Source organism: Triticum dicoccoides, chromosome 4B, assembly GCF_002162155.2.
Source record: "Triticum dicoccoides isolate Atlit2015 ecotype Zavitan chromosome 4B, WEW_v2.0, whole genome shotgun sequence".
In the NCBI taxonomy this organism is placed as follows: Eukaryota; Viridiplantae; Streptophyta; class Magnoliopsida; order Poales; family Poaceae; genus Triticum; species Triticum dicoccoides.
The window spans coordinates 295,375,171-295,398,275 of NC_041387.1; the positions used below are offsets into that span (position 1 = coordinate 295,375,171).

General features: G+C 46.2%; 2 protein-coding genes across 2 annotated transcripts; one reads left to right on the forward strand and one right to left on the reverse strand.

Moving 5' to 3' along the window:
• Nucleotides 1-10,373: 10,373 nt before the first annotated feature.
• LOC119295999 (GRF1-interacting factor 3-like) lies at nt 10,374-14,762 on the forward strand. Its single transcript, XM_037574422.1, has 4 exons — nt 10,374-10,521; nt 11,774-11,850; nt 14,037-14,124; nt 14,199-14,762. Exons 1-4 carry the CDS (start codon nt 10,438-10,440, stop codon nt 14,535-14,537), a joined length of 588 nt encoding a protein of 195 aa, XP_037430319.1. The 5' UTR covers nt 10,374-10,437; the 3' UTR covers nt 14,538-14,762.
• Nucleotides 14,763-19,438: 4,676 nt separating this feature from the next.
• On the reverse strand, nt 19,439-22,580 carry LOC119296000 (DNA-directed RNA polymerase I subunit rpa49-like). Its single transcript, XM_037574423.1, has 4 exons — nt 22,124-22,580; nt 21,470-21,616; nt 20,591-20,899; nt 19,439-20,118 (listed from the first exon to the last, which is right to left on the reverse strand). Exons 1-4 carry the CDS (start codon nt 22,493-22,495, stop codon nt 19,681-19,683), a joined length of 1,266 nt encoding a protein of 421 aa, XP_037430320.1. The 5' UTR covers nt 22,496-22,580; the 3' UTR covers nt 19,439-19,680.
• Nucleotides 22,581-23,105: the final 525 nt, after the last annotated feature.

Here is a 23,105-nt window from a genome sequence, read left to right on the forward strand (position 1 = left end):
ATACTAGGTAGCATTCCACATCAAAAACTATCTTTTTTTTATCATTTACCTACTCGACGATGAGCAGGAATTAAGCTTGGGGATGCTGATACATCTCCGTCATATATTTTTTTCTTGTTTCATGCCAATATTATTCAACTTTTACATACTTTTGGCAACTTTTTATATGATTTATTTGGACTAACTTACTTATCCAGTGCCCAGTGCCAGTTCCTGTTTGTTGCATGTTTTTGTATCGCAGAAAATCCATATCAAACGAAGTCCAAACGTGATGCAACTCCATGGAGAATTATTTTGGAATATTTGTGATTTTTGGGAGTTGGAATCACCGCAAAAGGAGGCCCACACAGACCACGATACACCAGGGCACGCCCTAGGCCCCTGGCGCGTGGTGGTGGGCTATGCTCACGTCGTACATCGGTTGGAGCCATACTTCGGGCAGAAGGAAGCTTATATCCGGAAAAAAATTGTGTAAAAATATCAGCGCAATCAGAGTTACGGATCTCTGGGAATATAAGAAACGGTTTCGGCCAGATCTGGGGAGCACGAAACAGAAGAGAACAGAGAGGGAGATCCAATCTCGGAGGGGCTCTCGCCCCTCCCATGCCATGGAAGCCAAGGACTAGAGGGGAAACCCTTCTCCCACCTAGGGAGGAGGCCAAGGAAGAAGAAGAAGGAGGGGGGCTCTCTCCCCCTCACTTCCGATGGCACCGGAGTGCCGTCGGGGCAACGATCGGGACGACGATCTACATCAACAATCTTGCTACTGTCAACACCATCACCTTCCCCCATCTATATTCAGCAGTCCACTCTCTCACAACCCATTGTACCCTCTACTTGAACATGGTGCTTTATGCGTCATATTATTATCCAATGATGTGTTGCCATCATATGATGCTTGAGTAGATTTTTGTTGTCCTGTGGATTAATCGTGATCTTGGTTGGTATGATTGTATATTTTATTTATGGTGTTGTCCTACGGTGCCCTCCGTTCTCAAGCAAACGTGAGGGGCCCTCGCTGTAGGGTGTTGCAATATGTTCATGGTTCGCTTATGGTGGGTTGCGAGAGTGATAGAAGCTTAAACTAGAGTAAGTGGGGTATGATGTATGGGAGTAAAGAGGAATTGATACTTAATGCTATGGTTGGGTTTCACGATCTTAATGATCTTTAGTATTTTTGGATGCTTGCTAGAGTTCCAATCATAAGTGCATATGATCCAAGTAGAGAAAGTATGTTAGCTCATGCCTCTCCCTCGTATAAAATTACAAGAATGATTACCGGTACTTGTTACCGATTGCCTAGGGACAATTCCACAAATCCTACCACCACTTTTCCACACTCGCTTTATTTACTTTTTGCACTTTTATTTAAACAGCACCTGCCTTTTATTTTACCGTTCTTTATTATCTTGCAAACCTTTCCTACTACGCCTACAAAGTACTTCTAGTTTCATACTTGTTCTAGGTAAAGCAAACGTTAAGCGTGCGTAAAGTTGTATCGGTGGTCGATAGAACTTGAGGGAATATTTGTTCTACCTTTAGCTCCTCGTTGGGTTCGACACTCTTATTTATCGAAGAAGACTACAAACGATCCCCTATACTTGTGGGTTATCAGTTGCGGGAGAGCACGCCAAGGCGATGCTGTGTGGCACAACCGCCGGTGTCAAAGAATGAGATGACGGAGTGCAGGGGTCGGTGGCGCTAGGGCTGGGAGCGCCTGGTTGGGTCGTCGGGGCTAGGTGGAGACGGGGTCCGGGCGCAGTGGTTGCAGGCTCCATGGCACCGTGGCGGCCGGATCTAGCCGTTAGCCGGGGCACGGGAAGGTGGCCGGTGGCAGCGCAAGAAGCCGGGGCGCGGGGAGGCAGCCGGCGGTGGCGCAAGAAGCCGGGGCACGGGAAAGTGGCTGGCGGCAAGGGAAGAAGCCGGGGCGCCGGGAGGTGGCCGGCGGCGGGGAATCGGCTGGATGAAACTAGGGTTGAGGGGGAGGGGACGACCGGGTGCGGTTGAGTTTTCTCTGGGCTGGGGTGGGCTTCTTATTTAAGTTTCTACGTATCGGTCCGCAGGATCACGTCTATATAGGGGCGGGTAGTAACAAAATAATATTCTCTTAGTAGTAACACAATATTGTGTGTGTCTATTCTGTTTCACGTAACAGAATATTGTTATGTTACCCTACTTGAAATCACGGTTTCGGGCGTTTGTACTGATGAGTTCGAGCGGTTGAACTGATGCTTTCGTTTTTCACTTGAAAATCGTCTTCTTCAGTTCAAATTTTCTTGAAATTTTTTTGGCGAAACGGGCGTGTAATATATCGCTCGAAAGCTCTTGACATCTACATTACATTCATATAATTTGTTTTTGCAAAAAATTATGGTTTAAGAGCAGTTTTGAAAAAACCTTTTTCTCGAAACCAAAAAAGCAAATTGTATTTTGAACTCAATTTTCAAACGGTTTATCGGAATTGTGCAAATAAGATGGCGTTGGAAAGCTGGTAAATATCCGCATCTTTCATATATCTATTATTTTTTCAAATTCTATACAATTTAAAAGTAATTTGAAAAAGGTGCAATTCTGGGCGAAACGTATTTTTGCGTTTTTTTGCAAATGGTTTGTCGGATTGACGCAAATGATACGACGTTGGAAAGCTATGGAAAATGCACAACTTTTTTGTATTGAAATATTTTTCTAATTCCTTACGGTTTAAAAACAAATTTGAATATAATTTGATTTTGAACGCATTTTTTTAAGTTTGTCGAAATGGGACAAATAATATACCGTTGGAAAGCTGTCTAAAATGAGAAACTTAGTCGTGTTGAACATTTTCTCAAATTCGCAACCATTGAAGAGTAATTTGGAATACGGTGAGACACATCATACTGTTTTTCCATCAGAAAAAACAGAGTACTTGTACTGATCTACGTGTGCATTTGTACTGATGTATTTTTCATGGAGTAATTTTGATACGTTCCAAAAAAAAGTACTTAAAAGGATGTCTGTATGGATTTGTACTGAGCATGTTTTCACAGACTAGACTTTACTCTGTTTTTTTGTATGGTTTTCCTCGCAGCGCTGCTACACGGACGACAGTTTTACAGCCGACGCCTGCACGATCCTACTTGGCAGCATCAAAAGCAAGCGTGCAGGCAGGAATCACTGTTGGGGAGGGATGCATCGTTCGCAGATCGTGCGTGTAGTGTCGTGTGTAAAGCAATTTCGTTTTCCTCGTAACTTTTCAACGCTTCACGGTATCATCGTTCCCAAACTTGCATGGTTTATAATCATTGAACTGAATGACAACCTTTTTAAAGAAAATGTTTTGTACGTGTTTTTTTAACTAACATTTTTTCAACGATGTTCTGGACTTCTCTCATCTTACGACTTGAACTTTTACCATTTGAATTTCCGTGGGGTTTCTTTTTTTTAGCTTTTTTCAAACTTATCTAGGACGTCGTGTTGAACTTACAATTTTTCCAACGATGGACGGCTCGCGCATGCAGCCTTGAACTGCTTGCTCGCTGCCACTTATGGCTATCAATCATGCAAAATCATGACCAAAAAATCATGTGTTTCTCACCAAACCAAACTCTTGAACTTGCTACACAACAACCTTTGAACCTCCAACAAGAACAGAATATATATCCTACATCACTTTTTTCTCATGTTCAATCATGCACCCAAAAAATTAAAACACAACAAAATATCAGTTGTTTGGCTCAAAACCTCCTGCATATATTTTTTTAGCTGATGTTCTTTCTGTCATTGAACTGTTGTTGAACTAACCACACCGCTGCCAAGTCTGCACCTTCAAATACCTACATGAGTACAATATTTTTAGACCATAGTACAAGGAAGCAACGTTACAAGTTCAAACAACCAATGGACCAAAACATGTTGAAACACAAAACATGCATACATGTTTGATACGCAACAAAACCTCAGCTTTCTTGGATTTCTTTGGTGAGCCACCTTGGCTTTTTCTGTCATTGAATTTTTCTTCCTCCAAACTTATGGTCTTTTTGAGTCCGAACTAATGTAGAATTTTTTTGCTCAACTTGGGTAGACTTCTGGGTAGTACACGCACAATCTGACAAAGCAATGTACAAGTTCTTGTAAAAAGAACAACCAAGTTTATGTATAGTAACATTTATAAGTTCATGTATAGAAAATAAATTAGTGACAGAAAGGAGATTTAGATAGGAAGAGAAACAGAGGGGGGGCATTATAATGAAGTGCAAGATCATTATTTTACTTGCAACTGAGAAATGGACCAATGGTTAACTATAATGAAGTACAAACATAGTGAAAAAGCATCAAAATGTCGACCAACTAATACTAAATCCTCTTAAAAACCATCACTAACAATTGTTTTTTTAGTCTGGGATGGACTGTCAGAACTATACGACACTTTTTAAATGAATCTAAGAAGTATTTTTCCCTCTCTAAACTTCCAAATGTTTTTCCGTTGTAAACTCAAGTCTGAACAGTTGCAAATACTTCTAAATTGAACTAAAAAAATATAGGAACTGAACTGAGTGTATTTTCATATTTCTGCTAGCATGCATCAAGACATTTTATATATGTTTTTACAATAGAACATACACTAATTTTTATGCCAAGTAACTTCAAACAAAACAAAAGTGGAGCTTCATTTACAAGAATAGAACGGAACATATGCTAGTTTCAATCCATACAAGGTTTTCTCAAATGCTTATTAAGGCATAACACACAACACATGTTGTGCTATAGGAAGAACACTTAAACAAGGGAAATTGGACATAGAATCATTAAGTAGGTGTACTAAAAAGCACACAAAACATGTATGAAAAGGAACAAAACATTCTTAGCATTGCATCGGCCTCCTATGACAGAGGTGAATGGTCTAATCGCTGCATCGTCGCACGGCCTCGTGTGGCGGAGGTGAACAGCTTGTGGTGGTAAGGGTGAACGGCTTGGGCGCTGCATTATCGAACGACCTCATGTGGAGGCACTGAACGGCCTGGGCCAGGAAGGTTCAAGCAGGTTCAAGAAGTGATGTTGACAGGCTGTGTTGGACTACATTTGTAGTGTCTTAATAAGTTCAGTAGCTGCTCACCATGCACACCTACTCAATTGCTTCATGTCACCGTCCCTGCACACACACAATAGCCACCAATTAGCATGCACACGTTCATGTAAAAGAACAACAAGTTCATGTACAGTAACTTTACATGTTCACAACAAAACCTAAAAAGCTCTGTACTTTGAAATACTTCATTTTACTGTATGAAACATGGTCACTTTCGCATCATTATAGCCGACATCCTTGTGGCCGTGTACAAGATCTCTACATCAATAACATGTCCATGTTTTCGAATTGATGAGCTTTTTTGTCATTGCATTGTTGTAACATAAGGACTAGAACAACTATCAATATAGATTGATGTTTTTTGTGGGTTTTCGGGAATGACAATTCATGTTTTTGCAAGAATGTTTGACATATTGTCGGCTAGCATTCATGAAAACTGCGACAAAATTGAGTCTTGCAGAAGATCAAACTAATAAAACGCTTTCTACTTCCATCAACAATCATGCATGACCAAGCAATGTGCAAAGCAAAGGCGCTAGTGTTCTCCCTATGCGTGTGCTCGACTTGGAGGATGTGCAGCGCTTGGTGAAGTTGGTGGTTGCGACCCGCGATTCTACTTGTACCGGTGTCAACAGTCCACTTGGACGGCTGCCAGCACCCCTGGTGGACTAGCTCGTGCCCGAGTCCTAACAAGCACCTACATAGCATCAAAATTTTCAACCAGAGAAACATGATTTTTTTAAGCCTCCTCTGCACTATAAGACATCAAAAGTAGCAATTGTACATTTTTTGGACATACAAGCATAAGAGAAATTTGCAGAAGTAACATGGTGTATCCGAATACATAGTACTGATGCTTTGGGAATTATAGAACTAAGAAAAGAAGTGCAGGTGGCTCAGGCGTCAAGAGCAGAAGAGCATGGGCTCACCTGGGAAGTGGGTAGATAGACGACCGTGGTGGGGTCCTAGGAGGGGACGGGTGGCACGGCAAGCAGGAGGTCGGGAAGCAGTGGTGCCGGTGGTCAGCGTCCTCCATTGCTCATGGCAGAGCAGTACAGGAAGTTGACTCATCACCCAGACGCAATTTTTCCTTTTTTTGGAATCCATTGAACTGTAAAGAAGCTACAATGTGAGATGAAAAAACCTTACAAATTGAAATGAAAAAAGCATACAAGACACAAGCATAGATGAAGGCATCGATCTAGTGTGACGTCCGTGGTTCGATCTGAACAAGGCATACAATCATTCAAATTTCAGAATTTCATAACATGCAAAACTTCACACACCATCAATTTTTGTAATTGGTTCCTCTGCTTGCCAAATTCATAAGAAATAAAAAACGTGATCTGGGGCTGCTGCTTTTTAGGTCACAATCAACTTATTTGTGAACAAAATTGTCTAAACCTTCTATACGAATGAACTTGAACTATCAGTCCAGACAGATTTGAAGTTGAACGATCATTTCCCTTACTGAGCGTTAAGGAAAATGAAACCAGAGATGACCTCACTGGAGAACTTGGACTAAAGAACACACAATGAAGAACTTGAGGTTGTTTGTCAGCCCATGTGCAGCACGGCGAGCTGCAGGGGGGAAGGAAGGGTGGTAGCACCTCCTAGCATTTAGAGTCTCAGAAGTTAAAACATGCTATGTGGCCACCACATCATCTTTGATTCCTAACATTGATGCTATCTAACATCCAGAGTTTTCATGAGTAAAAACGCCACAACGACATTGCATGGACATTGATTACCAACAATGATACTGTCCACATCTAAGATTTAGTGTTTATATATACATCACTAGAACAAGTTAGATAGATCGATCATAGTTCATAGATCCACGTGGCAATATGCATGTGTTGTTGCCAGCTTTTCCAATCATAGGACAATCGCATGCTAAGAAGTATAGGAATGTGTGGGAAACATGCAACATACATGAACTTTGGTGTGGACTGGTAGTTGAACTTTCTGCCATCCACACTAGCACCAGCGCATAAGCCGTGTTGGCTACCAGGGGAGCCAGGATGGATCCGGTCAGATATGGGAGCCATGAGCGCCTGCATTTTAGCAATGACAATAAATTTACTTGTACTTCGGAGAAACAACAAACACATATAGGAACTGACAATGACAGGAACCAACTTGTGCCCCCGTATACACCCAACAAGCATCAAATTCCATATTCCTGGACTTACTTTTATTCATATATGCTTGAAACTTATTCGCTGTCAATGTACATGAAATTTTTCATGTTACAAGTGAGAGCACCTAGACAGGGTAAATGCACAGAAAAAACACTATTCTTTTTTCATTTAAAGCACAACCTAGACTAAAGCAATCACAACTTTTTGGCACTTTGGCACTAAGGTGATAGCAGTGACCATGTGACAAAGAATATAACTCAAAAAGAAGATTTTTGGAGATGGAAGAAAACATTAGATGATCGGGTGAACCGACTTCCTCTACTCCCGTGGACTGACGGCGTCGGCAGAGTGGAGCTGATGGAGCGGGGATCACGAGCGGCGACGGGATTCGCGGGGTTTGGCTGCTGCATGGGATCCCAGTCACAGATGCATGAATAGTTTAAAAATTACATGAATACAAAACCAAAATTCGTGCTACCGAGTGTAGTTTTGGACTCATGTAACAATTATACTAGAACTTGTGTGACACATTTTTTCCCGTTGAAAGCATATGATGTTCAGAATACGCTATATGAAAAAGAGGAAGGGGCACATGCACCAATCGCACACAGAGTGGTCGACGGAGGCGCTGTGCCCCGGGGTGTGCTTGCTGCCTTGAATGGTCACCACGGCTTTTTGGCCTGTAGCTGAAGGAGGACGCGAACTGCTGCTATAGGACACACGAGGAACGCGGCCGACAACAACGCGCAGGGGCCAGTTGGCCGGCGGCTGCGCGCGTTGGTCTCGGGAGGAGCCAGGCCGACGCGTTGTGTGCTCGTGGAGGTGCACATGGGGGCCTGCTGGTGGCCGGCAGGAGGCGGGTGTTGGAAATATGAGCAATTTACCGAGTGATTTTATTAACAGAAATACTAGATAAAAGCATGACTAGTGTAGCAGTGATAAAACAAGCCATGCGATTTGACAAAGAGAAGGTAAACAACATCTTCATATATGAACCGTAACTAAACATATCTTGAGCAGACAGTATAGCAAGTTGCATATATGAAATAGAGTCTAACATATCTAGGGCAAATACTAGAACAAGGAACTGTAGCAGAACCTCCAATAGAAAGGGGAGAAACACGTATGTGACAGCAGCAGGAGCAGAGGCACTGGAGTTGGGGTCGGTGTCCTCCATGTCGTCGAGGAGGTTGTCGACGTCGGGGAAGTAGTCATCGGAGTTCGGGGCGTCCGTGACAAAGAAGTCAGTAGTCGCGCAGAGCGCTCCCCAAAAACCTTATCACCCTTCTCCTGTACAGGACTCAAAAGGTGCGGTTTCGGAGGCCTACTGTCCCGACTCGCGGTGCACGCCGCAAGCCGGGATGAGGAAGACAGCAGCAGCGCAGAGATTGGAACCAGTGGCGAGAGGAAGGAGAAGTTCTGGTGCGTCTCTCTAAGAAGAGCGACCTCCCTTTTATAAGCGCAAGAGAAGGAGGCGAGAGGGCAGCGGCGGAAGGTGAAACGAAGAGACGAAGACGAAGCGAACAGCCAGCAGTCGAAGGGCTGCACCGCTCGCATTCAAACTCCACTGTCGCAAAAACTTTTCAGCTTTCGTGTGACCTTTCGTATACCCGTAGTGCGTGGCAAAAATTTAGACATCGGCTCATTCCCGCAACTCGCGGCGCGGCGCGGCGTGACGAGACGATGCGTGGCGAGGCGGGAGGCGGAGGAGGAGCGCGCGTGGATGTCCCTCTTGTTCTCATGCTCATACAAGTGGGGAAGGAGCCTCCCTTATAAAGAGGTCCAACTCCCTCTAAACTAGCAATGTGGGACTAAATTTAATTCCACCTCTTGCCTTGCACGAATGGGCTGCGTGGGCCCCTAGGATTTATTAGGAATTTCTGAATTGCTATTGGGCTAGGCCCAAATAGACAAAAAATTCAGCAGCGGGCTGGTCGGCGGTGGGGGTTTGGGAGGAGATGGGAGGGCGCGATGGCCGGAGCAGGAGCTGATTGAGGCGGGGTGGCGGCCGAATCCAGGAGAGATGGGGCCTGGAGGCGGCGGACGGAGCCATGGGAGATGGGGGAGGGCGGCGGCGGGCGGAGCCATGGGAGACGGCGGCGGCCGGATCCATGGGAGACGGGGATGGGAGGCGGCGGACGAAGCCAGGGGAGATGGGGGGGAGGTAGCGGCCGGAGCCATGGGAGACGGGGCGGGAGGCGGCGGGAGGATCCAGGAGACGGGGGCGGGTTACGGCGACCAGAGCCAGGGGAGACGGGGGCGGGATGCGGCAGACGGAGCCAGGGAGACGGGACGGGATGCACCGGCGATGTTGGCAGGATAGGTTGGTGGTGGAGGCGTGAAGTGAGGGTCATGGCTCGTGGATAAGTTGTCCAGAGTACAGATCGCTTCTATATGGGGCGCAAAGTAACAAAATAATATTTTGTTGTTAGTAACAAAATAGTCCAGCCCTATCATTAAACCTTGAACCTTTAAACTATGGATTTTCTTTTAATCACGGCCATAGGTTTAGCGTGCCTCTACGCCACTTGGCGTAACGGGTCCACCAATTGAAAGCTGGGAGCATGCTGTATGGCACAAAGGCAGTTTCGTAAATCGCCATCCTGCTTTCATTTCCATTTGGTTGTCGTGTCGTCGATGAGTTCTGAAACCCAAGCCCCCTTCCCCTCCATTCCCCCGGGCGGAAAATTGGATCTTTTACCCCACTTTATTTCTCCATTTGATAATTTGCCTCCTGAAAGACTATCAGGTGGGGTCCGGGACCACTGTCATTAAGACAATCAAAGGACAAATCATCAAACACCATGGCGGCAAATCATCAAATCCCCCTCCCCGGGCTTAACCACCTCGAGAAAGAGTAAGGCTGGTCACAATGGGCAAGAACATAAGCTAGTAACTTACACACTTCCATAGACTATGTTACTACCTCCATAGTGGATAGGAACATCTATGTATTGTCATGCAATGATGTATTTATTAGGTTATAGACTCATTGTTTCTTGAAGTGTGTGATGTTCCGGTAACTTAGCTAGTTACCACAACCACCTCTCTCTTCATTAAATACGTGTCACATAAACAAAATTGTATTGAAGTGTGTGATGTTACTCCTAAGTTTCTCCCCACTGTGACCAGCCTAAAGCCAGAAAGGAAGCTACACCCACCGAATCCAACAACCGAGAAGGAGGAGGAGGGAGGGAGGGAGGGAGCGAGCGAGCGAGAGTGCTGACGATGCAGCAGGCGATGTCCTTGCCCCCGGGAGCGGTCGGCGCGGTGTCCCCGCCGGCCGGCATCACCACCGAGCAGATCCAAAAGGTTCGATCCGTGCCTCCTTCCTGCTAGGGTTACGCAGATGCTTCCTTCAACCTATTGATTCAACCATAGGCCTCACCCTATTCGTTCCTGGTTAGAGAAATATCGCCCCTATTTTGCTCTCCTCCCGCTCTTAGTCTCAGGTGATCAGATCAGATTCCTCGCTTGGCAGTTTATCAAAAAAAAAAAAAATCCTCGCTTGGCTAACTGTATGTGGTGGCGCATTCAGAAAAGCTACAGAAGCATGTCTATGCAAGAGGATATTAGAAAAGAAAACAGGATAAGGGCATTGGAAATAGACATACTAATAGTATTGGGAATAGACATGCACTAGTAGGGTTGCTAGGAGATAAGTATCATTGTCTGCCAAAAACCACTGGTGACCATCAATCACGCAGCTGAATGTTGCCAACTCAATGTGGCCTGTGAGCCTCTTGGTTCTGTACCACAATATACGGCTCATCAGCCATGCTCTATGGTGCTACTGCAGACTTACCCTTCTGCATCTGCAAGACGACCTCGTTTGCGTGACCAATGTGGTTTCCACCATCCTCGCCCAGTTGATCATCAACCGACGTGTCACCAGCAGCCGTGCAATACCACTGTCGGACCATGTCCGCTCTGCCACAGAACGTGGCTAGCTTGCGGGTGTCCAGTGACTGTAATTATAGATCGACAATCACCAACCACCACACGATGTAGCCTTTCCACTAGAGGATTGCTGCCCGTATGATGCCACTCATCGGCCCCTTCTCTATGATGCCACTCATCCACAAGCATGGAGTTGGATTTTATTTTGTTAATTGTATTTTTGCTAAATGAATGAGGTTGTTTTACAAAATTAACTGTATACCTATTTCCTCAATGGCGCCCTCCGGATAGCTACAACGAGACCTTGTGCAACATCATCTCTGTGTTTCCAAATCATGGACTCGTGATAGTTACATAAGAAATAAGTTTAACTCCAAGAGAGTCAACTTCAGAAATCATTCATTCAGTAATTGGTATCCATCTGAACACATTTCTATCCGAAAGACTGGTTCAAGAAATATCAATTATGCTGGCACGATAAAAAAGGAAGAATATATGGGACGGCGCTTCTTCGCGAATAAAGTTTCTTCTGTATAGTTCTTACACAACCTTGCAGTGAATGTAAAATCGATGAGTTATGACTATGGAATCCTAGCGGTATAGTATGATCATATACTCATTAAATATATATTAGCTTTTTACTAACACTTGTTTTCTTTTTCAGTATTTGGATGAAAATAAGCAACTTATTTTGGCCATCCTTGAAAATCAGAACCTAGGAAAGTTGGCTGAATGTGCTCAGTAAGTGGCTCGCTAATTTGGTTTAGTGCTTGCAATTACCATATGAAATGTTTATTGTTGGTTTCATATTTTGCGATCAGGGACCTCTCAGCTACTCTTAATTCCTATATACCTCTGTGAGCTCATATTTTATACCTATTACATGCTGTATTGCAGAATACCCTATACCTGCCATTCCCTGTATACTGTTTTCGAAAAATGTCATTTTCCCGCATCCCCAATATCCATATCCACAACGATGAAACTGCTAATGCATTTATTGACCCTTATCTCTCGTTTTATGTGATGTAGCATGAAACTGCATAGCTGCCAGTTTTTTCATTGAAGTTATGTGTATGACATTCCAAATACAAACCCCTGTCTTCTGTATTCGAGACATGTTTTGGTCGAAAAATGGTTTCCACTATAAAGACAGCAGCGGATTACAAATGAAATAGACGATCTATCGTTACATAATACTCAGATTCGAGGACCATGTCAGTGTCTTTTAACAGCATTGTTGTTAGTAGTGTCTTGCTCATCTAGACTTGTTGCTTCTTTTCGTACAGTACTCTTACTAAAAATAAGATGTTTCTAGTACATTTGTGGTTGTCCTGTGTATGCGACGTAAATTTGAGTTTTGGCCCAGTGATTACTGATTATTTGCAATCTTTGTCCAGTAATAACTCTTTTCACTTATGAAGTTCCTACAATTGATAGTGTACGCCTTGGTTCTCTTTTCTTTACTAATGTATTTTTTCTTTTACTAAAATACTGTAGGGAAGGCACCTACTGCGTGATTTAACTAATCTATCTTCAGTTTTCAACTATTCATGCATGTTGTCTTTACCTTTTGTGAGGATTTTTTTTGACTGAAATGCCACATAATGCCTTCAAGTCAAACTTTAAATGAATTCCTAAGCCTCCACATGTTTTGATGATTTTAAGGAGATGGAGTGTAAAATTCAAGATTTGCATTATACGATAAAAAAGTTTATGATTAACTCCACCTGTTTCTGTCTGAATTACTTCTGTCGATTCTGATAAAACTTAATCTCTAGAGGCACGACTTTAATCTTTGTAAAATCAGACTGTTGCCGGTGGTTTCGCAGTTGACAACTATTAAAATTTCATATAGGCAGATTAGTTTGAGTATTGAGCTAAATTTCTTGTCCGTTGGGTTAAGGACCCCATATGGAGAGATACATGGATCAAAAGGACCTACATTTGGTGTTCGGAGAAGGCCTATGATAAGATACCGCGGAATGTCATGTGGTGAGCCTTGGAGAAACACAAAGTCCCAACTAAGTACATTACGCTCATCAAGGGCATGTACGGTAATGGTGTGACAAGTGTTCGAACAAGTGATGGCGACACTGATGACTTTCCAATTAAAATAGGACTGCACCTAGGGTCAGCTTTGAGCCCTTATCTTTTTGCCATGGTGATGAATGAGATCACAAGGCATATACAAGGAGATATCCCATGGTGTATGCTCTGTGCGGATGATGTAGTGCTAGTCGATGATAGTCAGACGGGGATTAATAGAAAGTTAGCTATGGAGACAAACTTTGGAATCGAAAGGTTTTAGGCTTAGTAGAAATAAATGGATGTGTGGCCACACAAGAAAGAATCGGATCCGGAGTGATGATATACGTGATAGAGTTGGGTTAGCACCGATTGAAGACAAGCTTGTCCAACATCGTGTGAGATGGTTTGAGCATATACAACGCAGGCCTCCGGAAGCTCCAATGCATAGTGGATGGTTAAAGCGTGCTGATAATGTCAAGAGAGGTCGAGGTAGATCAAACTTGACATGGGAGGAGTCTGTAAAGAGAGATCCGAAGGACTGGAATATCACCAAAGATGGTCATGGATAGGGGCGCGTTGAAGTTAGCTATCCACGTGCCAGAACCATGAGTTGGTTTTGAGATGTTATGGGTTTCAGCTCTAGCCTACCCCAACTTGTTTGCGACTAAAGGCTTTGTTGTTGTTATTGGGTTAAGGACCCCATATGCGTTGCTAGTTTTGGTTGTCAATTGATAGGGCTATACACAAGCTTGTAATGTAGTTTCTGGTGCAGAGAGAGAACCAGCCATTGTGGTCATCATATGATGTGCCTACCTTAGGCAAATGCTTCCCTGTACGTGGATGTGTGATATTGCTGATGCATTTAGAATAACAGTGTTTATGCTCTGGACTTTCAGATATCAAGCTCAGCTCCAAAAGAATCTCTTGTATCTAGCTGCTATCGCGGATGCCCAACCACCACAGAACCCTGCAAGTCGCCCCCAGGTTAGTCTGTGTAGTCAGTTTTCCATTTTGCGAAAAGATGGTCTGTGGTGCTCAGTTATTTATTTTGCAAACAGATGGTGCAGCAGCCTGGTAGTATGCAAGGTGCAGGGCATTACATGTCACAAGTACCAATGTTCCCTCCAAGAACGCCTTTAACCCCACAGCAGATGCAAGAGCAGCAGCAAGCCCAGGCCCTTTCTTTCCCCGCCCAGATGGTCATGAGACCAGGCACCATCAACGGCATGCAGCTGCCTATGCAAGCAGCCGGCGACCTCCAGCCAGCAGCAGCACCTGGAGGTAGCAAGCAGGACGCCGTAGTGGCTGGGGCCAGCTCGGAACCATCTGGCACCGAGAGCCACAAGAAGGCGGGAGCAGAAAAGGAGGTGAGCGCTGATGTAGCAGAACAATCCTAAGCTGTTAGTGTTAGGCAAACATAACGCCATGTATTATGTATACTATAAGAAAGAAAGAAAGCTCGTCTTATCTGTCGTTTAGAACAAGCTTTTAGATTGATGATGATGATGATGATGATGATGATGATGATGGTGTGTTCTGTCCGGGATTGTTATCTCACTCACTTTAAATTGTTGTAGGCTTGTACTAGCAATTGTGGAATAACTCGCCAGCCCGTTGTCCAAGTCAGATGATTTACCTTTTGTTTACTCCGCTAGTATTTGCTTGCTTTGACAGGTGAAATAGTGAGTGAATGGTCAGTGTGGTGGACGTTTTTCTCGGTTATCTAGTGATACAACCCAAGTTGCAGCTTTTTCAGGCAAATTACTCCCACTGGACATTGCCGCGTTGCAAGATCGCCTTGCAGTCGCAGCTCGGCAAATCCGGTGGAAGCATATCACTGAAAACCGGCGGGTAATCTGCAGTAGCAGCGAAACATGGAAAGCGGGGTCCAAACCCAAACCAAACCACCACAATCGTGAACGGCCCCAAGTACTTGTAGGAAAGCTTGCGACATGGACGATTGACCACCTTTTGCTGTGCATGGGGCTCATGTTTGAGGACGCCTACTGCAAATTGTCACTCTGCGCATTTGTGTTGTGCTCAGCCTGAGCCTTCATCCTAGCCTAAGCTTGAGATAGATCAATGTGGTCTTGATAATCAACCGCAGTCTCAGCAATCGATGAGTTGTGGGAAGTGGCAATATTCGGCATACCTCCAAAGTCGGGCTCCATCTTGTCAAGTGCACGAAATGGAAAGCAACCCAAACTGTGATGATTGCTACTACACCAAAATTCAGCCATTGGAAGCCAACAACGCCGAGTTCTGACTCCATCTTGTACTGCACAGCGTAGCCATTGGTTCACCCGCTCCTCTTGTGTGTGTTGGGTGCTACTTGCTGTTGCCGTTGTGTTGTATCTCAGTCCCTCTTATGATAATGAAAATGGTTTAGGCCGGCGTAAGCCCGCCGTAGCACCGTCAAAAAAAGTCTGCGGGTGATGTCTAGTGCTGTAGAGAAGAGTATTACCCACATCTTTGAAGACATCTTTCCAAATATGGCTGGTAAATATGGTGTCATGATCTAAAATTATTGACTGTAACACCATATAATCTGACCACTTGATCCACAAAAAGCTTTGAAGCGGTATGAGCTATGTATGTGTGATGCAAGGATATAAAGTCCATCACATTTCCGCCCTTTCACGGTGAAATCCATGGTAATTTCCTGCCAAGGAGTTTAAAGAGGTGGCAGTGGTGACTAACTGGTTTCAGATTGGTATGCTTGGCTTGTTGACAAATGCTGCATTGTCTGTGTCAGAAGGGAGAGAGGGATTTTATGGAATTATTCGTTATATTGCTTGAGCCTCGTGGGTATATATATAGAAGTACATGGTCATCTTGGAGTACAAGACAAGACAGAATATTTTCTAGTCTATCCTATGTTTCTAATCTAATCAATATACTCAACATTCCCCCGCAGTCACAACGGTAGCGACGCAGACGGTGGGACTGGAGAAGAATCCGAAGGTAAGCCGACAGATACCCCCCACAGTCGTAACGGTCGATGCATCGCGGAGTCGTGCTGGAGTGACAACCGACGAGGTTGCTCAAGCAAAACGGTAGCCCTTTGTGTCGTTGTCGATGTAGCCGAGAGCGTGTGTGATGGAGCCTGGTCGAGGTAGCCAGCGAAAAATGCCGTGGTCGATGTCGAGTCGGGGTAGCCGGTGTCGAGGAAGTCGCCGTGGAGCCGTGGGCGCAAGGAGCCGAGTTAGTCATGGGCGCAGTGGTATCGAGGTAGTGGCGCGCCAGAAGGAGGATGGTGTTGACGAGGCGTCGCGGCGGGTTTGCCAAGCCCGGGGATACGTCGTGGACGAAGGCACGCACCGGTGTTGCCAACACCGAGCATGCGTAGACGGACGAAGACGAAGTTGACGAAGCGCCGCACCAGGCTTGCCAGGCCTGGGGACACGTCGTGGACGAAGGCATGCGTCGGTGTTGCCAGCACCGGGTATGCGTAGATGAGGGACCTGCATGAGCTGTATGCCATGTCGAAGAAGTTGAAGGGGCCAGCAGAGAAGAACTCGACGACGGTTGCGGCACCAATCGGCGCGGGGCCCATGTCGCCCGCGGTTGTCGGAGTAGACGAAGTGGTCGGGGTAGATGACGGCGACGCTGGCGACGGGCTGGTGCTGGACGAAGACGAAGGAGGTGGGCGGATGGCGGCGGCGGCTACGGGGGTAGCGGCGACAGCGACCAAAGTAGAGCGGTGACGGTAGCGGCGGCGACGGCTACGGGGGTAGCGGCGGCAGCGACCAAAGTAGAGTGATGACGGTAGCGGCGGCGGCTAGGTTAGGAGCGCGGCGGTGGTGCTCGAAGTAGGCGAAGAACCCTGACAGCGTGACAAAGACCGGCGCGGACGGTGGCGTTCCCGCGCCAAAGGAGGTGGCGCGGCGTATGCCACGGGAAGTCGATGCGCGGGGACGACGGTGGACCGCGGGCCGCGACGCTACGGCCCGAAGGGGTGAAGCAGTGGCGACAGGCAGATCGGGGCGACGGCGGGGACCGCGGACCGCGGCGCTACGACCCGAAGGGGCGGCGCAACAGTGAAACTCGGGTTAGTGCAACCGCGGGAACGAACTCGGGATGTCGGCGTGAACCGCGTGCCACGCTTGCTACGGCACGATGAGGCGACGCGCGGGTCGGTGCAGCGACGGGATGGCTTGAAGCGGACGACCTCGGGGCGGCTGGGGACCGCGGGCCACGGCACTACGGCCCGAAGGGGCGACGCAGTAATGACGCGGGTCGGTGCAGCCTGGAGAAGAACCACGGGACGGTGGCGCTGCGGCCCAACGGGGTGACGCAATGGCAGCCCGATGCTCGATCGGTGGAGGGGCACGCTATACTCGGGAATGATCTTCAGGGGACCTGCGGAGGCGCGCAAACAACGGGCCAGATCATTCGCGCGGCATGAATGGAGCGGAGCAGCAGACAGGTGATCAATCTAACCTCTTACGGGGTCGAGGATGCGATTGCTGGACGGATCGATGAAGTCGGTGTAGCTGTATATGGCCGGACGTAGCATGAGGCAGGCCAGCGAGACACGCGCGAGCAAGAGGCGTCAAGGCCAACGTAGTAGTACTCACGTACACGTGACACGGAAGTGCCATGCACCCAACGCGTTCACGTACTTGACCTGGGGCCATATGCCTACCGCGTGGATCAGCTAGCCACATCATGCGCGAGTAGTGGACCCACCAGCACACCTTCCGTGACGCGTGCAGCCTGGAGCCCGTGAAACAGCTGATCCAATGGAGACGGGAGTGTTGGTGCAGGAGCCCGATAGAATCAAGGCGTGGAGACCGGCGCAGAGTGACCGATGGACGGATGCGCGGACGGGCCGCCGTGTGCCACGCGAGACCGCCAAGTCGAGAAGGCGCCGATGCAGTCAATGCTAAAGTTGGAGTAGAGGCGCGGTGATCGACTGTGGTGGTGGACGACGCAAACCGATCAAGTTTAAATCGAAAAACCGAAAAGAAAACGCTGGTCAAACTGACCGACGGGAGATAGGGAAACCTGAAGCAAGGGCTCGGGAAAAGACTCTCTAGGATAGCCGATCAACACGACCGGCGGACGAAACTCTAGATATGGGCGGCGCGGCCTCCGACGGCGGTCACGGAGGCCGACCACCCCGGGGACGGCGCGCGGGTGCGTAAGCGACGGCGACGGCTAGGGTTTAGGATCGATTAAGCTGATACCATGTTAGAAGGAAGAGGGGGATTTTGTGGAATTATTCGTTGTATTGCTTGAACCTCGTGGGCATATATATAAGAGTACATGGTCATCTTAAAGTATAAGACAAGACAGAATATTTCCTAGTCTATCCTATGTTTTCAATCTAATCAATATACTCATGACAAAAAAACTCCACAACTAGCTTCAAGCCGGGCCACTAGTGCAACTTCTTTGCTCTCTGGTAAGTAGGAGTGTCCGGAATGCCCCCAATAGCGGTGCCGTGCAAGGCAGCGATTAATTTGGTTTGCAAAGCCAAATTGTTGCCAATTACCAATCGTCCTTGGTATTTTATCAGCTCATGTTCCAAAGAGAATGAATGGCCAATTGTTGAAGTAGTTCTAGCATATCAGTGTCATTGTTGTAAGAAATCTTAAACCTCTTGTATCCAATCTCAGGGTGACAAACAGACATGGCCTGAGTTTCATAGCAATGACCAATGCGAGACACAGAATCTGCAGCTCCATTCTCTATTTATTTTTTATTTTTTGTATTTGAACTAAAATTGTAAGCAAACTAACTTTGCCATAGCTTTGCGCTGCAAATTCGTTGTCGCCTGCTGATCAGAAAGAGAGCACAAACTTGTGATCAGTCCAAATAGTGAAAGGACCTCTCTGCAGGTATTGTCTCCATTTATCCACCGCCATCATGACTGACATTAACTCCTTTTCATACATAGAGCTTGCAGTTCATGACGCTCATCGCCTTGCTCATATAGGCAATCGGATGGCCTCGCTGCATGAGCACAGCCATCACATCAGTGTTGAATGCGTCGTTTTCCACTTCAAGGGAGGGAGGGACGGAGGGAGGGGGAGAGAGAGAGAGGGATTCAGAATTCACCTTCTACCTGCTCTACACGCACGCTAGTCCTGGCACTTATAGCAGGCAGAGAACACACGCTTACATGTGGCCCTGAGGTCCACAGAACCAGCTCACAGACAGCTGGGCCCTTTATCGCTCGGCTATCCACCTGCTGGTTCATCATGGGCAGGTGACCATCACAGTAGACGATGGCATCTCTTTCCGAAAGAAAGATAAATACAAGCAAATTACGACTCAACTCACAGCAAGGTGGTATAGCAAAATGTAGCATCAAAAAACAAATTCCAGTAGCAAGCAAATTATATATCAGTAATATGGTTCCTCTCTTGTAGCAATTCCCAAGCGACAATAAAAAACAAAAACAGAACAACCACCTTCATCATTTTCTCCACTACATCGGTGAAACTGAGCTGAGGGCACACAGGTTCGACGGTGGCAATGCATACCTTTCCTATCACAAACCATATCAAATGGAAACCAATACTGAGATGGTTATTTTCGCCGCCTTCTCCTTGTGACTTGTTGTGGGAACTTGAGGGGTGCTGGAAGCGTCATAAAAAATGGTTTAAAAGCACCTGTTGACACGGACTTGCATCCCAGCTGGTCATAATATGGTTTAAGCATCTGGCGGTTCATTTTCAAGTCCGCACATATATCCGTAGGTTCAGATCTGAAGTCATCAGCAAAAAGTGTGAGTACTAAAATGTAATTGACCAGAAGCTCGTGCTTCTCTGTCGACAAGGAAGAAGACCCTGGCTCCGTGAACACCAGCAACAGCTTGCGGTGCACCGCCTGTGGGATCATTGGTCCACGGATGGTCTGGTCTTTTTCTTTTCTTTTCTGCTTGGACATGGAGCTGTTGCGCGCCAACAACAACAGGAGATGTGTGATATAGGATAGTATCCAAGCAAGCCTTTCCTGATCTTCACCCTACAAAACAAGACAAAAGCTAATGATTTTACATCACGTGGAATAATATGTGAAGCAACTCCTTCTAAATTAAGTTTAGCACAATATTGGGCGGACAGCTAGTTTTCCATCATTAACTGCATAATATTGGGCAGCATAACTACGTAAATATCTAGAAAGCAAAAACATGGAAAAGTAGCAACAATAGTGTCTTGATATCTGTCATCCAAATACAACAACAGAAAGAATGTGTGCCCCGCATCACACATAAACTGCCTACGGAGTAAGGATGCATCCTAGACAGATCCACTGCAGAAAAATATCACGACAACGTAAAAATATCAGGTTTTCTTCTCAACAATCCTGCTCAAGTCTAGAATAAAGCTAGTTTCAAGAAGCTGGATACTACTGTGAGCATGCTGGTATTGAAACAAAACAAGATCTTGCAAGCGCCAGATAACACGAAAAGACATAGAAAACCATCACTATTTACCTGAAGCTCCTGTAACTTATTCACACGATTCGAGACAAAACTCCCATAGCCTTTCAAACCAAATTCTCCCGATTCAAAGTGTCCCACAATATCTAGAAGGTGTGGTCGTATATTTTTTGGAATGATCTCATCAAAAAGATATGCCTTTTCAGATGTATCTGCAGCAGGATCATAAGGTGGAATGTTGCGAACTTCCACTGATGCCTGACTATCAGTGGCATCTGCAGTGGTCTTGGACTCTCCGAGATCAAGGTCCAAATAAGCAGAAGGGTCATTCCTTTGTTCTTTTAGTGACTTCCACTTATTATCCTGCAAGGAATAGGAATACATATCTTCAACTGAACCAAACCATGTTTGTATCCAAAACTTAAGTGTTAAGCATGTCAGAGGACACTGTTAAGATGGAAGAAGAGGAGAAGAAGAAAAATAGTCCTGTAACATCATGAAAATGGCTGTGACCTATTTAAAATGGAAAATGTTATGTTCACACATGTAACAAGTCTGTGGAAGCTTATTTTTACTTTAAAAACCAGTTACATACATATACAAGAAAGTATTTTCTTGTCACACTAAAAAGAGAGAGGAAAAGCCCAAGTTTATCTAAATGCACAAAACTATTGTAGCAAGAGGTATATTATTTTCATGACAGTTCATGCTAAATATTTGCATTATTACAACAAGAAAAAACAGTGACACCTTACATTCATGACCATTATGTTCTACTCCCTCCGTCCCAAAATAAGTGACACTTATTTTGGGACAGAGGGAGTACTACCTTACAAAATTCAACGCTCAGGCTCACAGCATGAAATAAAATAATTACAAAAGAACCAAATATAGTCAACAGCAAAGACAGTAGACCCTGTACCACAAACATACCTTATCCTTATCTTTCTTGGTCCCATAAGCCTGGGTAAGATCTTGCCTGTTCAATTCAGTATCTGCTACAGAAGAACCTGCTTCTGCTGCTGACTGTTGTGAATGAGCCGGTTGCTGCACTTCAAAGTGTGGCTCTAGCCTCAAAATCTGTTTGGAAATACAAACATTCAGAATAACGCTACATATCCTCCAATCACAAATGCTAATCTTATTCGAACTAAATAAACCTTAGATACATTCAAATGTAGACCATTATAATGGTCATACTGAGAAAGAAAATTCCCTTGCGGCAGTTCAGATACCATCTCACCAACCACAGGAACTCGGAGCAGGCACATCTGCTCACAAAAACTTAAATTATGCTAGCGATGTCACAGAATCACCCAGTTGCAGCATTTATTTTGAATTAAGGAGGTTAACCATAAAACCAATTACAGATTAGCGCAGTTCCAATGCCCACCCGAAATCTCTTGTTCCTTTGAGCAAGCATGTCAGTTCTTAGGACAAGAATTGATTTATAAACGGACTAGAACTGCTTATAAATATAAACGGGATCAATAACATTTCACGTCAACTAAGAACAATACTACTTTATGTAGAATTGCTTAAACAAGACCAAAGAAACTTTGGCGCCATCGGGATGGAGGTGCTCACCTTGTTGGAGGAGATGGGGACAATCTTAAGGGTGCCAGTGGCCTTGTCGAGGACGCCGAGGGCGTAGCCGCAGAGCTGCGGCGCAGCGGCCTCGCCGGCGTAGCTCCGGCCGACGAAGTCGGGGCCTCCACCAGGGGCGCCGACCACTAGCTCGACGCGGTTATGGTGCTTCTCGTGGCAGAACAACCGCGCACGTGGGGGCTCTGCGGCCGCAAGGGGGTCGTAGCCCGTCGGGAAGTAGCCGACGACGGGGGCGGCGGCGCCATGAAAGGAGGCATCTACAGTGACTTCGATGGCCTTGCGCTTCTTGGAGTACCTCTTCTTCTTCTTGAAGGAGGTGGCAGGGGACGGGTTCGTTTCGTGGCTCGCCATTGGGGACGGCTCTAGGGTTTTGGAGGTCGTCCAGTGCTAGGGTTTTTTCGCTTAAGGCTGAGAGGAAGAATGGATGTTTGCACGCAAGTCCTCCACAACCACAACATTGCGCTTCATTTAAGCTTTATCTCAATCCAGTACCTGGGTTCTCTCTCAAAAAAAAAAAAAAGAGTACCTGGGTATATTAGGCCAACTCCACCGCGCGACCCCAAACGGACGTCCGCTTTGCCCGAATTTTATCCGTTTGGGTAGGGCGATAGGGTCGCGTCCGGGCCTGTCATGAGAGCGGTGGCCGTGCGGCCGCATCCTTTGGCCCCATCTTGTCTGCCTCCAAAGAGAACAACGTTTCAAATACTAGCGACCTAGTTCACGCCAGCGGCTCTAGCTCACGCCGGCAACAGAGCCAGCGGCCTACATGTCCTCAGCGGCAACACAGCCAGCGGCCGACAACACAACCAGCCTCCAAAATGAATAGTTTTGTTCGCCGGCAACACAGCCAGCCTCCAAAATGAATCTGTTTCTCGCCGGCACACAGCCAGCGGCCTAGCGGGCGGCACCCACGCCAGCCTCCAAAAAGAACGGCCACGGCCGATCGGACGACCTAGTTCAG

Coding starts and splice junctions, on each gene's coding strand:
- LOC119295999 (XM_037574422.1), top strand. CDS start 10,438: ATGCAGCAGGCGATGTCCTTGCCCCCGGGAGCGGTCGGCGCGGTGTCC. Junction 11,851..14,036: donor AAGTTGGCTGAATGTGCTCA/GTAAGTGGCTCG, acceptor CTGGACTTTCAG/ATATCAAGCTCAGCTCCAAA. Junction 14,125..14,198: donor ACCCTGCAAGTCGCCCCCAG/GTTAGTCTGTGT, acceptor TTTTGCAAACAG/ATGGTGCAGCAGCCTGGTAG.
- LOC119296000 (XM_037574423.1), bottom strand. CDS start 22,495: ATGGCGAGCCACGAAACGAACCCGTCCCCTGCCACCTCCTTCAAGAAG. Junction 21,617..22,123: donor TCCCCATCTCCTCCAACAAG/GTGAGCACCTCC, acceptor ATTTCCAAACAG/ATTTTGAGGCTAGAGCCACA. Junction 20,119..20,590: donor ATAAGTTACAGGAGCTTCAG/GTAAATAGTGAT, acceptor CTTGTTTTGTAG/GGTGAAGATCAGGAAAGGCT.